This window comes from Aspergillus fischeri, genomic scaffold (genome assembly GCF_000149645.3).
Source record: "Aspergillus fischeri NRRL 181 1099437636247 genomic scaffold, whole genome shotgun sequence".
NCBI classification, from domain to species: Eukaryota; Fungi; Ascomycota; class Eurotiomycetes; order Eurotiales; family Aspergillaceae; genus Aspergillus; species Aspergillus fischeri.
Genome location: NW_001509772.1, coordinates 2,152,829 through 2,168,559, shown reverse-complemented (window position 1 = coordinate 2,168,559; position 15,731 = coordinate 2,152,829). Strand labels below are relative to the sequence as shown.

Here is a 15,731-nt window from a genome sequence, read left to right as displayed (position 1 = left end):
TCAAGCCTACGATCGACGTCCTTCCACTCTTCGCTCAGATAAACCTACAACTTGGATTTCTCTCTTACAACAAAGACATCAATAATCCAGTTTCAGAGACACAGGAATCGTCGAGCTTGACGGCCTGTGACAAGCTTCCACGTGAAACTGAAGCTCCCGGCGAGTATCGGTGAACCCGCCACTGGTTCAGGTCTGCTCGCCTGGTTCTGCTCCAGAGCCAGGAGGAAGGGCAGATCTACCGATCTTCGACCTGGCAGACAACTCTTCCTCTAATACACCCTCCTCCGTCGCTCCCGACCGCCCCAACCTTCCTATCCCACTCGAGCCCACGTCATTTACTTCCGCTCCTCCTCCGAGGAGCTCTGCAGACGGCATCCCATCGTCATCTCGGTTAGACTCAGGTGCTGGGAGTAACAGCACAGCATCTTCTATCGACAATCCTCCTACATCCGCTGGTACCCGACGTCGACGTTTCAGTACGATCGACACGTCTGCTTTCACTGGGGGAACAGGAGGTGTTTCGGGAAATTATACGCCTAGTCAGGAACAGGCCTCGGTTCAGTCTGTTAATTCACCGGAAGAACACCCACCGTCCCCCAAGCGCAGGCGCCTGGCAAACATGCGGCCCGATGGTATCTCGAGTGCAAATGGCTTCTCCCAAGCGTCAAACGGCCTGAGTGCATCTCCGTCGCGGAAGACAGTTTTCGCTCACTCTTTCAACAGCCAGCCAGCACACTCATCCTCAAATGGCGAATCTCAGAAGAATGGCTCCTCAAAAACATCAAAGAAGTCTTCCTCTTATTTCGGGCACGACCGCGAAGAAGTGACTAGGATACTGATACAAAGTCTGTACGAGCTTGGATACGACGGGGCTGCCTCGCTACTTTCCATGGAAAGCGGCTATCAGCTGGAAAGTCCGGCAGTTGGTATATTCAGGAAGGCAGTTCTTGAGGGGCGTTGGGCTGAGGCGGAGGATATCCTGATTCAGTCATTCACACCTGATGCAGATGTGCGAGAGACAGGCTTCAGCTCTGGGAAACCTGCAACCACAGAGAAGCTGCTATTGGTGGAAAATGCTGAGAAGAATGAGATGCTGTTCTATCTACGGCAACAAAAGTTTCTCGAATTGTTAGAAGCACGAGACCTTGGCTCGGCCTTGACCGTGCTTCGGCACGAACTGACCCCTCTCAACTATGACGTTGGGCGTCTTCATGCTCTGTCGAGGTGAGTTTCAGAAGGAGACCCTACCCTAGCTCCTTCATTTTCAGTGGTACTGATCGGTCTGGTAGCTTGTTGATGTGTCCTCCTGAGCACCTGCATAACCAAGCTGGCTGGGAAGGGCCCATAAGCTCTTCTCGAGAGCGGTTATTATCTGAACTGTCAAGTGAGTACAGATATCAACCTTCGTGGGCATCTGATGACCCTAGTGCTGATCTCCTTCCAGAATCCATATCCCCATCCGTGATGATCCCAAACAACCGTCTTGCGATCTTGCTAAATCATGTCAAGCAAAATCAAATAAACCGCTGCTTATATCATAATACTGCAACGCCTCCGTCGCTATATTCGGATCATATGTGCGATAGAAATGACTTTCCACTCCGAACTGGAGTTGAACTAAGTCAGCATTCAGATGAGGTCTGGTATTGCCAATTTTCCCATGACGGCTCAAAGTTGGTCACAGCAGGACGGGACCGTCACGTATACATCTATGACACAACCAACTTTTCTGTGTACCGGCAATTGGAGAAGCACGAGGAGGGTGTTGCGCACGTCAGTTGGAGCCCGGATGATAGTAAACTCATCACGTGCTCTCAGGATAAGAAAGCCCGCGTCTGGAGTGTTGAGGTATGGATGTCTTCATTAATCTCTGGTGTCCATATATCATCTCTAACCGAAGCTTAAATACAGACCGGCCGCTGCCTTCTGACCATCAATCATCACCGGCAGCCCGTAACGGCTGCCGTATGGGCTGCAGATGGAGAGTCCTTTGTGACCGCGTCCCTTGATTTAAGCTCCCAACTATGCCACTGGAGCATGCGAGGCGATCCCCTGTATACATGGCACGGTGGCTTCAGGGTTCAAGATTGCGCCATCACTCCCGACGGACGCCGGTTGATCGCTGCGGATGTCGAGGAAAAGATTCATGTTTATGACTTTGCGACTCACGAGGAGGAATATTGTCTCGCACTGAAGAGCAAACCCACTTCTGTATCTGTCAGCAGAGACTCACGATATATGCTCGTGAACTTGTCTGAAGGTCAGATACAGCTGATCGACCTTGATACTACAGAGGTTATCAGGCGTTTTCAGGGACAAAAACAGGGTCATTTCGTTATCCGAAGTGCCTTTGGTGGCGCAGCTGAAAACTTTGTTGTCAGTGGCAGCGAAGGTGAGTCTTTTATCCCCCTCCAGATGCATGTACTAGGCTGACAGTCTGCAGATTCTCGGGTCTACATATGGCACAAAGAAAATGGTACGCTAGTAGAAACGTTGGAGGGTCATATTTCAGGTTGTGTCAATGCGATATCCTGGAATCCTACAAATCCTGGCATGTTCGCATCTGCAGGTGATGACTGCTTTGTCAGAATGTGAGTCATATTGTCCTCCACCTCTGTCGACCTGCTCTAACAGACACTCTAGCTGGACCCGCGAACGTGACATGCAGCGGTATGCCCCAGCTAGTAAAGGCGAGGCGGTATCAGTGAATGGCTCCGCACGCACGAGTGCACTGCGATCAACGTCAAGTTTCTAAGCACATTTTCCTGGACCCCGCTCGACGAAATTGTTTTCATCCCAAAGATCTGGCTGGCATCGCAAGAAGGTATTCTAAGAGCCTTCGACCAAGAGACACCGAATCGCCCTTTCATTCCTAGATTCAGTATTTTCTTCACTCTTAACAGCATATACACATCATTAGTCTGGCTGTGGTTTCATATGATATAGGAGCAGGCGCCCTAGTTTTGGTATCACAGATTCTTTTTTGCATTCGCTGCGAAGCATTTTGATGGATTGCTTCGTGGTCGGCAGTTGCACATGAATACATCATCACCAGCTTACATACAATGCTTTCTCTTTGGCTTTCCTTTCTCATGGGCTCGAAAGACTCGACTGGTTGCGGCGAACTATAGGAAACGGATCAGGCGAGAGTATTTGGAGATATTGGCTTCTTTACGAAATAAGGAAATCCATCAATCCTTTACTATCTGCTCAGCCTTATCGTTCGTAAAATCCTCGCATACATTACTGGAGCGAAAGTATTTATGGTATCCAGGCATCAGAGAGACATAGGCATTATTTTGAATCGATATCGAATTCCCAAACCAGCTAAGGAAGCAAGATCCCCGAATGACTAAATCGAACTCCGAGATAAAATAGACGAGATTGATGTTTTACAGTTTATCGTGAATCAGATGACCCTGGTGTTTCCTGATAAGGGGTCTGATTATCCGTCAAAATTTGGATGAACTAGTTGAATGAATAATGTCAGTTCTCACTTTTCCTGCTTGAGAAGCCGATCTAGAAGATAGGTAATGAAGCTCACCATTCTGGTAAAATTCCCCCTTTCCCCCGCCCTGGTTCTGCCTCTTTTCTTCCTGGTAATTGTGACGAGGCACACTGGTAAGCCTTTCGTCGATGTGTCTTCAGAGGAAGGTGATATGGCCCAGGAAATGATGGCAGTTTTTCGTGATAAACTTTGGAAATATCAAGATGTGAGTCGATTACGAAAGGAGATCAGCGACTAGACAAGGGTTAGTATATCGTTGTGCCATAAGTGAAAAGCGAGCGAAGTCGGAGGACTTACCATTCATAGGCATCTCATCGATCTGGGTAGAGTAGTACAATTCAATGTCACGGAGAATGCGCACATCATCGCTGGTGACGAAGTTGATGGCGACACCCTTTCTTCCGAAACGACCACTTCGACCAATACGGTGGATATAGTTCTCACGGTTGGTGGGTAGGTCGTAGTTGATGACGAGCGAGACTTGCTGAACGTCGATACCACGAGCCCAAACGTCGGTCGAGATGAGGACACGAGAGTTGCCCTGGCGGAAGTCTTGCATGATACTGTCACGCTCCTTCTGGGGCATTTCGCCGTGCATGCTGGATACTGTGAAGTTGGCTTCGCGCATCTTATCAGTCAGCCAGTCGACCTTCCGGCGGGTGTTGCAGAAGATCACGGCCTGCGTGATGGTCAAGGTGTCGTAGAGGTCGCAAAGGGTATCGAACTTCCACTCTTCTTTCTCAACAGCGATGAAGTATTGTTTGATGCCTTCCAGGGTCAATTCGTCACGCTTGACCAGAACGCGGACGGGGTCTGTCATGAATTTCGTCGTCATGTCCAGGACGTCGTAGGGAAGAGTGGCGGAAACGACAACGACCTGTGTAGCGGGAGGGAGGTAGCGGTAGACATCGTAGATTTGTTCACGGAAACCGCGGTTCAGAAGTTCGTCAGCCTCATCAAGAACCAGCATCTTGATGTGCCGGGTGCGCAGGTGGCGTCTACGGATCATGTCCGCGACTCTGCCTGGTGTACCCGAAACAACGTGCTGGCCGTAGTCCAGCTTCCGAATGTCCTCGCCAATATTTGTGCCTCCAATGCAAGCGTGGCATTGTACATTCATGTAATCTCCCAAGGCCATAATGACCGACTGAATCTGAGTCGCAAGTTCGCGGGTCGGCGAAAGGACAAGAGCTGATACTAGTTAGGATCGCTTCACCGGCACAGGAGGGGTATTAAGTGGCATACCTTGTGTCTCGCGCACGACAGTGTCGATAACTTGCAGGATACTGATCGAGAATGTGGCGGTCTTACCAGTACCAGATTGCGCCTGAGCGATCGTGTCACGACCCTTGCAGATCTGGACAATTGCTCGGGACTGGACTGCGGAGGGAGATTCGTAGCCGTAAGCATAAATACCACGAAGGAGGCTTTCCTTCAGGTGCATATCCTCGAAGGTCGGGGCAACCGTGACCTCCTTCGAGGTGCTGAACTCCAGCCTGTCTGAATTTGCGCCGTTAGCCCATATCTCTTCAGAAGTTCCATTACCCGCATACCATCTGTTCGTCGATCAATGCCGTCAGCCATTTTGCCTGTTCCAGTAAGCTTGTAGAGATTGCGATCAGCTTGATTGATGTTGGTCTGGAGATGTGATAGTTCGTGAGCGCAACTTGAGTTTGCGGCGCGAGTGCCACTGGCAGAATCACGTGATGATACTCGCCGCAAAGCTCAAAGCGGCGTCAATCTGCCGCATAACGTCTAAAGCATCGTAGATAACACACTTGTTAAGGGGAAGACCGTTCCGCAGGTGTTTCCATCATGGCTCTTGAAGAACAGAGATTTATCCATGAGGATCTCGAGAGGTTAGAGCAAGCAATCGCAGACCGCGTCGCTGAAGAACCTCGCAACGTAAGCTATCCGTCTGTCTTGCTATATTGGTCAGAGCTGATTGTTGGTTTCTTTTCAGATTCGGGAGCGCCTTGCTCGCGATCATGAGATTTCTCATTTCCTATCGCGCATAGAAGAGCAGTCGAAGAGATTACTCGAAATCTATCAAGATGCAGACAAAACCCGCGAAAAGGAGATCCAGACCATCTCCACTGGTGAACAGTTCGACGAGTTTTACCGGCAGCTGGACGAGATCAAAGACTTCCACAAGCGCTATCCTAATGAGCCGGTTGAAAATCTCGAGAGAGCCTACAAGCGCCGTCAACCTGGTGAGGGCGAACCGACGGGAGTGGAAATCGACACGATGTTCTCCGGCGAGGAGGCCTACGGGCAGTTCCTGGACCTTACAACATTACACGAGGACTATCTGAACCTTCCTGGAGTTAAGCGACTTACATACATCCAATATCTCGACGTGTTCGACTCATTCGTACCCCCACATCTCCTTATCAAGCGAGCGAATAAGATATCGGACAAGTACTTCAAGTATGTCGGAGAGCTTGCTGGCTACTTGGAAAGCTTTATCAAACGCACAAAGCCTTTGCAGGACCTCGACAAACTTTTTGCAAGCTTTGATGAAGACTTCGATAAGCAATGGGCAGCAAACCAAGTGCCTGGATGGACAGAGGAGAACGTTGAGAATGGTACTCAGGCTCCAAAAACACAAGGCTCAGGGGAAGGCATCTGGTGTACCGATTGTGAAAGAGAATTCAAGAACGAAAACGTTTACAAGAATCACTTGACTGGCAAGAAGCACATTCGGGCCGCCGAAGCTCGCAAAGCTGCAGGTGACTCGGGCGCGGGTGCACCGCCGTCAGTTGGTGGCGTTACCTCTGTGGCCCACCATCTGAAAGAACGTGCAGTTGCTGAGCGCGAGCACCGGGTTCGCTCTTTAGCCAAGGTCCTCGACCCTGAACGTCAGGCAACCCGTATCAACGTTGAGCGGAGACAGGGCATGACTGAGCGCGAGCGGCAGATGGAGCTGGAGGCCTTGATGGCTGAATTTGAGAACGCTGGCGGTCCTGGGCGCAACGACCAGTCCGACGACGAAGGGGACGAGAGGATTTACAACCCACTCAAGCTTCCCTTGGCATGGGACGGCAAGCCTATTCCTTACTGGCTGTACAAGCTGCACGGTCTGGGCGTCGAGTATCCTTGCGAGATTTGTGGAAACTTTGTTTACATGGGTCGCCGCGCTTTCGACAAGCACTTTTCGGAAGCCTTACATATCTTCGGCTTGAAGTGTCTGGGAATCACATCGAATACTAATCTCTTCCGAGAAATTACCCGGATTGAAGACGCAATCAAGCTGTGGGAGAAGCTTGAGCAGGATCGTAAGAAGGAACGGGAGTCTCGCGATAACGTGGTGCAGATGGAGGATGCTGAGGGTAATGTGATGCCAGAAAGGATCTACCTCGAGTACGTTTCCCTTTTCCTTACAAAGCCAAACGATGCTAACTTGTTACAGTCTGCAAAAGCAGGGTATTCTGTGATCCTTCTGCTCAGTGTGCCTTTCGTTCCTTGCTTTGGTCCGTTTAGAGTAAAAGCCTGGAGTTAAGCGGTCTTCTCTTTGAGCATATGATATCAACTTGCTCGTTGGGACGGTATTGATTGGGTTCGACTATTTTATCTCAACATGACTATGACGGCCCTGCGCCTTATGTACTCTATTTAGAACTGATTGACATCGGGAAATGCAATCTTTCTCCAAAAACATAATTATATAACGATCTCGTAGAGTCTCAAAGAATCTGGTACACGGTCACGTGCTTTCGTGACCCATGGACGCGCCCACGGTTTGGCCACGCGTCATTCTCTTTCGCTCAGGAGACGTCGCAAATTCTGCTCATCGAGACGAAATCACCCAGGAGGCATGTGGTTGCCATCTGTGAGCCTGCCAAAGACACCTTGCGAAGCTCCCTCAAACGCTAGGTCCACTCATGGTCTTTGCCCTAGGAAGCGGCAGCCTCGATAGGACCATCACTCATACCCATTCATGGTGTTCAAGTTTACCTACCTGTGTGATTTACTCTCAGAGTTAGAGCGCAATAGAGTCTTGAAGGCTTCTACCGCAGCGAAAGCCTCGAATCCTGATCATCGAGCCGTGACCCGATGGTTTGCCCAGCATGCCAAAAGGATTCATGCTTCCGACACGGATCGAATAGCTCTTTTGTCATGCATATTTCCAGAGAAACGAACGGACAGAGTCTACTGGCTACGGTGTACCAATCTTTCAAGGGTCATAGGCCGTTGTCTTCTGTTAGGTTCTGATCGACGGCAGGAGCTCGAGCAATGGCGCGTCGCGGGAGGTACCGACTTGGGACAATGTGTAGAAAATGTCATGCGACAAGCGGAATTCGACATCATCAGCGGCCAAGAGGTGACCGTTGAAGAGATAGACCTGGCATTGAACAAGATTGCCTCGCGATGCAGGTTCTCCGGTTCTCGAGTGCGAAGACAACATAGCGCGGTCGATGTCGAGGATACGCTGAGACCATTATATCGGCGCATGAGCAGTAGAGACGCAAAATGGCTTACTCGAATGATACTAAAGAGTTATCATCCAGTCGTGTTGCCGGCCAAGCTCACGATGAAAAGCTTCCATTTCCTGCTTCCACATTTGCTGCTTTTCCAGGATTCTTTTGATTCTGCTCTAAAAATGCTTGCTTCCGAACCCCTTTGCCACTACCCACCGAACCCGATTCCGGAGCTCGCGAAAGATCTGTGTATCCAGGCTTTACAGCATCTTAAACCCAGGATTGGGACCAAGATAGGGCGGCCCGAATACTATAAGGCGCGAAGTATCAAACACTGCTGCCAAATGATCGGCCGTCGTCGAATGAGTGTAGAAAGGAAGTACGATGGCGAATACTGCCAGATACACATTGACCTCACGAAGCGCCCCAATCCCATCCAAATTTTCTCCAAAAGTGGCAAGGATTCTACCGACGACAGGGCGGGAATCCACGCTGTGATTAAGGACTCCCTGAACATCGGTACACCCGAATGCAAATTCTCTCGCCAGTGCATCCTCGAAGGTGAAATACTTGTCTGGAGCGACAATCACGGCAAGATTGCAGATTTTCATAAGTTGCGCAAATTCATTGCTCGCTCAGGCACCTTTATTGGAATAGACAATGATTCCCCGTAAGTGAAGGAGCATAACCATACGACATTAACCATTGCTGACCTGCGCTAGGCCGCAACCTTACGAGCATTTAATGATTGTGTTCTTCGACATTCTGCTTCTTGATGACGACATCTGCCTTAGGAAGCCACATCGTGAGCGGCGGCTGCTTCTCAAGGATGTTGTAAAAGTAATAGATGGATATGCGGACATCGCAGAGCAACACATTGTCGAATTCTCTCATCCCGACGGTCGATCTCGTCTCGAAACAATATTCTCGAAGGCCGTTACGGAAAGGTGGGAAGGACTCGTCCTAAAAGGTTGTGAAGATCCCTACGTTTCCATGTTTCCTGGTTCAGAGAACGGCTCCGCTGGTCGCTGGATCAAGCTCAAGAAGGATTATATACCAGGGTTGGGTGACACCGTGGACCTGGCATTAATCGGCGCTAAATATGACTCTCGTGATGCTGCTGCGCTGAATTTATCCACAAAGATATTTTGGACACACTTTTACATCGGCTGTCTGGTCAACAAAGACGCGGTCTTACAGTCCGCAGCCGAGCCAAAGTTTCAAGTTATGGATGTCATTGACCATAACTCCATGAGCCTGAAAAATATGCAAATTCTCAATCAGTTTGGGCAGTTTGGTGCCTGCAGTCTGGATTCAGGCCATGGGTTCTGGATAGAGTTTGGAAAGGATAGTCTCTCCGATATGAATACCGTGTTCAAGAAACCGTTCGTGGTCGAGATGTTGGGAGGTGGATTCGAGAAGCCATCAGGCGCCAGATACTTTACACTTCGATTTCCCCGAGTTCAAAAGATTTTCCTGGACAGGTCATTTGAAGAGGCAGCCTCGTACCAAGAGCTCCAACTATCAGCTGAAGAAGCTCGGATGGTACCAGCCGAAGACTTGCATCAAGAGGAAGAGTGGAGAAGACAGCTCCAGCAAGGACAGGTGTCATCGCACTATATCGTGACCAAGTCACAGACGACATCCTCTGGGACAAGCTCGTGTCCGATGACCACATCTAGCCCGAGCAAGGGACCGTCGTTCGAAGCTATCGCCACGACTGTTATACGAACCCAACCGCAACATTCATCGAGGGACTCCATCCAGCAATGGAATCGCGTCAACGAGGAGCGTGTACCAGCAGATGCTATTCCCATTTTCGTGGATGATTCTATGACATCAGCATCGTCACCGGAACCATCTGAGCCGCCTCGAAAGCTTCTGAGAAGCAACGACAATCTATCATCAATTCAAGGAAGTAGTAAAAAACGGAACCAGGAGTCTCCCTCCGACCCGTCCAAAGGTAACAATGCTAGTTATGGCGAGGAGAATGAAACAACGTTTCCATCGAATGACTCAAATGCCTCAAATGAGTTGGAAGCCTGCATAATTTTACCTTTGCAACCGAGAAAGCGTCGAAAGCTCACCGAGAATCACGCTTCTAATGTTGCTCTTGTCGTTCCTAGCTCTTGCAGCAACCAACATCGATACGTCGAGGCACCACTGACAATGATTCCATTATACTTCCGACAGGACTTGGATCATGATGACTCTACCAACACCTTAATCCCTCCCAACTCATCCAATCTCGCTGGAGATATCCAGACCTTCGTACAGAAAGTATGCTCAAACAGACCATATCCTACCAAGAGCTCTAATTCAAGTACGGGACACCATGACCTTGCCCTGGGCTTGTATATAGCAACAATATCGCAAGACTCTCTCGGGAGCCTTCTTCTCGAACTCAGCCAACAGGTCTCAACAGCCCTCAAATCCAACAGACATAAATCTCCACGAAGCGGCAAGATTTTCATCCTTGATGCCAAATTCCTCGCTCTCAAGGCAAGACTAGACGACCCCAGATTTCTTCTTCGCATGACATGGGAGAGTATCGGGAGAGAATACTTCTACGCCTGCGTATCGTGGAGCTGGGAGACGGGAGTTGAGTACGCGAATGACGGTCTTTCGGAGATACCGGGGACCCCAGCGGCTGGTGACGGAGGTCAACGGTTATGTCTACGCGAGTCGGTCAGATCACAGAGTGCTGCGAGGGCACCGCGTATTTCTATAACGTTTGACAGCCGCGAATTGGGGGTTTTGGGAGATTTGAGTGCCTAGACATCCGTTTGTTACGGTCCATATTATACCCTCGGGACAGGAGTTGGGGAGTTATTGCTTGACTGTCTTGGAAAACCTTCTCTTTATATACAGGCGTTCCTTGGGCTCGGCCCATGAGATAGTATAGCAATAGTCGAATGTGTATATAATAAGACGATTGAAAGGAGAAGCCACCGGCCATGCTATTTCTATTTGAAGTGTGCGTCATATTGATCTACATCAAGTTATACCCTATCCATCCTTGCGACACAAACGCCCTCGCTAAACTTCATAAAAGAGCACGTCAACGTAGGGGTGAACCCGTTGGAATTACCCACCCCCTTCTCGTCTGGCCCGGACATCTCTCATCAACGCCTTTGCCTCCTCGACTTCGACCCCGTCTTGACATAGTTCACCCGCCAATTGATCTGCTCGTTCCAGGTCGCCATGGCGCAAGGCCCACCGCGCAAGCCACAGACGTGCCTTGGATGTCGTAGCGGTCACACCGGTACCATGATATGTACCATCCTCACTATCGTTCGGGTTGCCGAACGAAGACGACTGTCGAGCGCGCCGTGAGCCTTGCTGGCCTTCACCACCCGACTGGTCATCGTCGTTGTCGTTATCAGAGGCAAAGGGCTCATCCTCGGGCCCTTGACCAGTTTCCTGCTGTAGCGTGAGCTCCATGTACGCGGCGGCTTCTTCTTCATCCCCGAGCCGTTCGTAGAGGGTGGCAATCTGGTGCAGTGTCTCCGGGTCGAGAATCTTGCGCCCCGGTCCGCCCATTCCACCGCCCTGCGAGGCGTCATCTGCGTAATATGAACCGGCGACGAGAGCGCGCTTGAGCGCTTTGATGCTTTGCTCGACACGGCCCATCTTGGCATAGCAGGATCCAACCGCCTGCCACATTTTGGGGTCGTAGGGCCGCAACGCTGCTGCGCGCTGGTAGTAGAATAAGGCATAGAATGACATGTCGAGCACTTCGTACGCTTGGCCCAGCCCGTACCAAGCACGGTAATCTTTGCGGTTCACGTCAACGGCCCGGCGGTAGGATTCAATTGCTGCGTGGGTATTTTTCATTTCGATGTATTCATGGCCCATCAGGGTCCAGGCCGAGAGAAAGTTTCGATCGAGTGTGAGGGCGCGCCGGAAGTACATCACAGCTTTTTCATGTTCGGATTTTAGCGAGTAATAATTGCCGACAACACAGCATGTTTCAGGGCGGAACTTGTCGGTGGCGGTTGCGACCTGCGCGACAAAGGCTAGCTGTGGACGCGCTCCCATGACGTAAAGTATATTGGAGTAGTGATCAAGGCTGTCAAGACGATGAGGAGATGATATCAATATCTCTGTAAATATATGTGATGCCTCTTCAAAGTCTACTAGGATAGTTAGCCTGAGTTCAGCGACGGGTACAGAAAACCAGAACCTTTCGAATGGTAATAGAGAAGCGCTTTTTGTGTCTTTAGGAATGCACTGGTAGGAAAAATCGCCTCTAGCTCTGACAGAGCCTGATAGGTGTCTTCGGTCGCCTGGTAGAGCTCTTGACTGCAATAAACGTGAAAGATGAGGGTCATAATGTTCTGAGGGAGAAGGTCTACTATTTGTTTCAACTGCGCACAGGATCAGCAACCGTCACCAGATCAATCAGCTGCAAGGCAACGTACGTCTTCTGTGCTTGAAAGCAGGTCGTTCAACTCTTGCCAAGCACCCCAGTGAAATGGGTTCAAGTGAACACTCCTGATAAGCCATTTCTTGGCTTCCTCTTCATTGCGACCTTTTAGAAGGACAACTCCGTAAAGATACTCCAGCCAGCCCTGGTTGCGCTCTTCCAGGCCTCTTTCTCGTCTTTCCGCAAACCACCCTTCAAGCCCCCAAGCCAAGCCGGGGAGTTCCCGGTTGACCGTCATCCCTCCATCTGCCGGGCCCAGCACCATCTCGGTCTCTTCATCCTTTCGCTTCTCCCCCGCTAAATATTTGGCGTACAAGGCAAGGAACAAGGACTTTTGACTCAGCTTGGGATATGGATTCCTTGCCGTGCTATTCTCTTTGACACTCGAGTACGAAGTAGCCTTGGCTTTGCCTTTCTGCGGAGTCAATGATTGTCTCGTTTTCGGTTTCGGCGATGTCGCAGGAAGTGATGTGCTGGAGAGTGGAACAGGGGGTATGGTTGGAGGAAGGAAGACAGCAGCACAGCGGTCATACTCGCGCGTATCAAAGTAGGATTTCGCCAACAGATATTTATGAGCTTCCTGGGCCTCTAACGCAAGTTCGAGAGGGTCTTGGCTGCGAAGGTAAGGATTCTGAGGAGTCGGCGGGGCATCCGCTATTTCCATTGGCGAGTCAGGATCTGTATCATATTGATCAATCGGCAGGAGGGAGTCGAGCATCTCGGCAGCCCTGTGTTTGAGGAGGCCAAATCAGTTCAACGCTTAGCAAAGGGTCAATCTTGGCCTGTACCATTTCGCGGATTGGTAAAGACATCGCTCGGAGCATTTGATGGTCGCGTCTTCGAATCGATACTGTAGATCCTTGATATTGTCTTCCGTTATATTCACCGCCATCTTGATCAGGATTGAGGATCCTCCAAGATCTTATCGCATAGACTGCTTCAGATGGCGTGTCGGCATACGTGAAGCTTCTTCCTTTGTAGTTAGACCGCTATCACATCCGTCTCTCATGCGGATCAAGAGCGGCGCTAGCTACCTCAACCGTCGCGTTGAGTCTATTGTCGCGCCTTGCTCGAATCGCGAAATGGCCGACGCGGAAAGGTGTCGTCGAGATGATCTCGAGAGAGCTGCTGCTGCTGATATTATGTAAGTCCAGGCAGTCCACAGGTACTGACAGCCGTATTATCTCAAACATACGCAGATAACGACCCCAAATGCTGCGAGGGAGAATATGGCAATGCACAGAGGAGTGATCATCATCATACTAGACCGACAATTTCCCCATTGAGCTGGAGAGCAAACATAGCAAAATAATGCAAACAATGCAAATTTCCATCTCCGAGGGGTTTCCGTTATCGCAGATGTTTTCCGCCCTCCCTCATTTTTGGTATTAATCTGTAACATCAATTGCTTAAAAAGGGGCTCGAAAGGTATTCCATTGTTCCCCCAAAGACACTTTCAATACAAGCAGGATGGCAACTACCACCAGTCGTGAAGCCTTTGAGACTGTTTTCCCCACATTGGCCGAAGATCTCCTGGCCCATGCTAAGAAATATAATCTGCCTGAGAATGCGTTAAAGTGGTTCGAACAGGTGAGCCCCGGTCGACGCGCCCGCTTACGATTGATCTCAGAACAACCGTGAAGCTAACCAATATTCTTTCAACAGGTCATCAATGTCAACGTCCCCGGTGGAAAGCTCAACCGCGGCCTCTCTGTTCCAGATACCGGCCTCGCTCTACTGCAGAAGCCCCTGACCGACGAGCAGTTCAAGCATCTCAGCATCCTGGGTTGGTTGACCGAGCTGCTCCAGGCTTTCTTCTTGGTCAGCGATGACATGATGGATAGCTCGATCACTCGTCGTGGCCAGCCGTGCTGGTACCGCCACCCCGGAGTTGGGCTGATCGCTATCAACGACTCGTTCATGCTCGAATCCGGCATCTACGTTATTCTTAAGAAGCACTTTCGCTCTCATCCTGCCTACGTCGATTTCCTTGAGCTGTTCCACGAGACCACCTGGCAGACGGAACTCGGTCAGCTGTGCGATCTGATTACGGCCCCTGAGGACAAGGTTGACCTAGACAACTTCTCCATGGAGAAGTACATGTTCATCGTGACCTACAAAACCGCTTACTACAGCTTCTACCTTCCCGTTGCTCTTGCTTTGCTCTACCTCGAGCTCGCCACCCCCGAGAACCTTCAACAGACCCACGACATCCTGATCCCGCTGGGTCAGTACTTCCAGGTCCAGGACGACTACCTGGACGCCTATGGTGACCCGGCCGTTATTGGCAAGATCGGCACCGATATCCAGGACAACAAGTGCTCATGGCTGATCAACCAAGCTCTTCAGCGCTGCAACACTGAGCAGCGCAAGCTCCTCGACACCGCCTACGGCCGCAAGGACAGCGAGCTTGAGGCCAAGGTCAAGGCGCTGTACAAGGAACTCGATTTGGAGAAGGTCTACAAGGAGTATGAGGAGAAGACCGTTGGTGAACTTCGCAGCAAGATCGCAGCCATTGACGAAAGTCAGGGCTTGAAGAAAGAGGTCTTCGAGGCATTCCTTGGCAAGATCTACAAGCGCACCAAATAGTCTCATTAAAAGTATGAGGCATGCTACATTCTGTCTCTTAATACCATGCCTTGATCCATTTAGTTTCATACCCCCACCAAACACATAGAATAGCTAATGATTATATGACGTGCTGTTAACCTGCATGTATATACAGATGCTTTCTTGATACACACATATTTAATGCATTTAGAGAGGCTTTTGATCTCGCACAATGCCGCAAGGGATGAACTGTACTTGATCAGGAGATGAGCCGGAAGCTGGTGGACTGAGGACCTGTTGCGAATAGCCGTGCCAGCGCATGAATGCCCACTTGTCTTCGACAATGGCAGACATTGGGTGAAAGTGATTCGAAATCAGTCTGTTTGCCTCGCTCAAGCAGTCCTAGTCCTCCAATGACGAGATAAAACCACCCGTCAGCTGGCTTTGAAATCAATCCGGCAGGAGAAGCTAGGACGAGAGACGACTGGCGAGGCACTCACATAGGCGACATCAATGCTGATGCCACTCTGACCTTGGAGTCATTGTCTCAGCCAATGTGATGTCAGGAGAAAACGGCGTGTTAAGGCACTCTCGATGATGTTAAGCGGGTTGCTGCAGGTTGCTGCAGGCTTCTTCTCATTCCTCGAAGGAGGATATTGATTGAGAAGCCGCGCATGATGACCGATCTGTATGAGAAGGCGAGCTTGATAACCTCTCAGAATACCTGTAATGAGAAGTAAGAGAACGTTTGCAACGCAAAGGTAGCTGAGGATAAGAGCAGCGTAGTACTGCGCGTGACTCGGCTTAGCAGACAGTTGCAGCA

The 15,731-nt window shown here is 50.2% G+C and overlaps 6 protein-coding genes across 6 annotated transcripts; 4 read left to right on the top strand and 2 right to left on the bottom strand.

Moving 5' to 3' along the window:
* Positions 1–619: 619 nt before the first annotated feature.
* On the top strand, positions 620–2,755 carry NFIA_039680 (WD domain protein; the record flags this gene model as incomplete). Its single annotated transcript, XM_001266288.1, has 6 exons — positions 620–1,224; positions 1,290–1,384; positions 1,445–1,848; positions 1,912–2,392; positions 2,444–2,591; positions 2,644–2,755. The coding sequence occupies 6 exons, from the start codon at positions 620–622 to the stop codon at positions 2,753–2,755; spliced, it is 1,845 nt and encodes a 614-aa protein (XP_001266289.1).
* A 967-nt stretch (positions 2,756–3,722) lies between these two features.
* NFIA_039670 (ATP-dependent RNA helicase eIF4A) lies at positions 3,723–5,092 on the bottom strand (the record flags this gene model as incomplete). Its single annotated transcript, XM_001266287.1, has 4 exons — positions 3,723–3,742; positions 3,806–4,699; positions 4,754–5,008; positions 5,062–5,092. The coding sequence occupies 4 exons, from the start codon at positions 5,090–5,092 to the stop codon at positions 3,723–3,725; spliced, it is 1,200 nt and encodes a 399-aa protein (XP_001266288.1).
* Positions 5,093–5,323: 231 nt separating this feature from the next.
* NFIA_039660 (SF3a splicing factor complex subunit PRP9) lies at positions 5,324–6,945 on the top strand (the record flags this gene model as incomplete). Its single annotated transcript, XM_001266286.1, has 3 exons — positions 5,324–5,413; positions 5,472–6,871; positions 6,921–6,945. The coding sequence occupies 3 exons, from the start codon at positions 5,324–5,326 to the stop codon at positions 6,943–6,945; spliced, it is 1,515 nt and encodes a 504-aa protein (XP_001266287.1).
* Positions 6,946–7,448: 503 nt separating this feature from the next.
* Positions 7,449–10,707, top strand: NFIA_039650 (ATP dependent DNA ligase domain protein; the record flags this gene model as incomplete). Its single annotated transcript, XM_001266285.1, has 2 exons — positions 7,449–8,599; positions 8,652–10,707. The coding sequence occupies 2 exons, from the start codon at positions 7,449–7,451 to the stop codon at positions 10,705–10,707; spliced, it is 3,207 nt and encodes a 1,068-aa protein (XP_001266286.1).
* Positions 10,708–11,016: 309 nt separating this feature from the next.
* On the bottom strand, positions 11,017–13,250 carry NFIA_039640 (anaphase promoting complex subunit CDC23; the record flags this gene model as incomplete). Its single annotated transcript, XM_001266284.1, has 4 exons — positions 11,017–12,065; positions 12,116–12,299; positions 12,354–13,086; positions 13,147–13,250. The coding sequence occupies 4 exons, from the start codon at positions 13,248–13,250 to the stop codon at positions 11,017–11,019; spliced, it is 2,070 nt and encodes a 689-aa protein (XP_001266285.1).
* A 578-nt stretch (positions 13,251–13,828) lies between these two features.
* On the top strand, positions 13,829–14,947 carry erg20 (bifunctional (2E,6E)-farnesyl diphosphate synthase/dimethylallyltranstransferase; the record flags this gene model as incomplete). The annotated part of the gene is made up of 2 exons (XM_001266283.1): positions 13,829–13,948; positions 14,024–14,947. The coding sequence occupies 2 exons, from the start codon at positions 13,829–13,831 to the stop codon at positions 14,945–14,947; spliced, it is 1,044 nt and encodes a 347-aa protein (XP_001266284.1).
* Between the last annotated feature and the right edge of the window lie 784 nt (positions 14,948–15,731).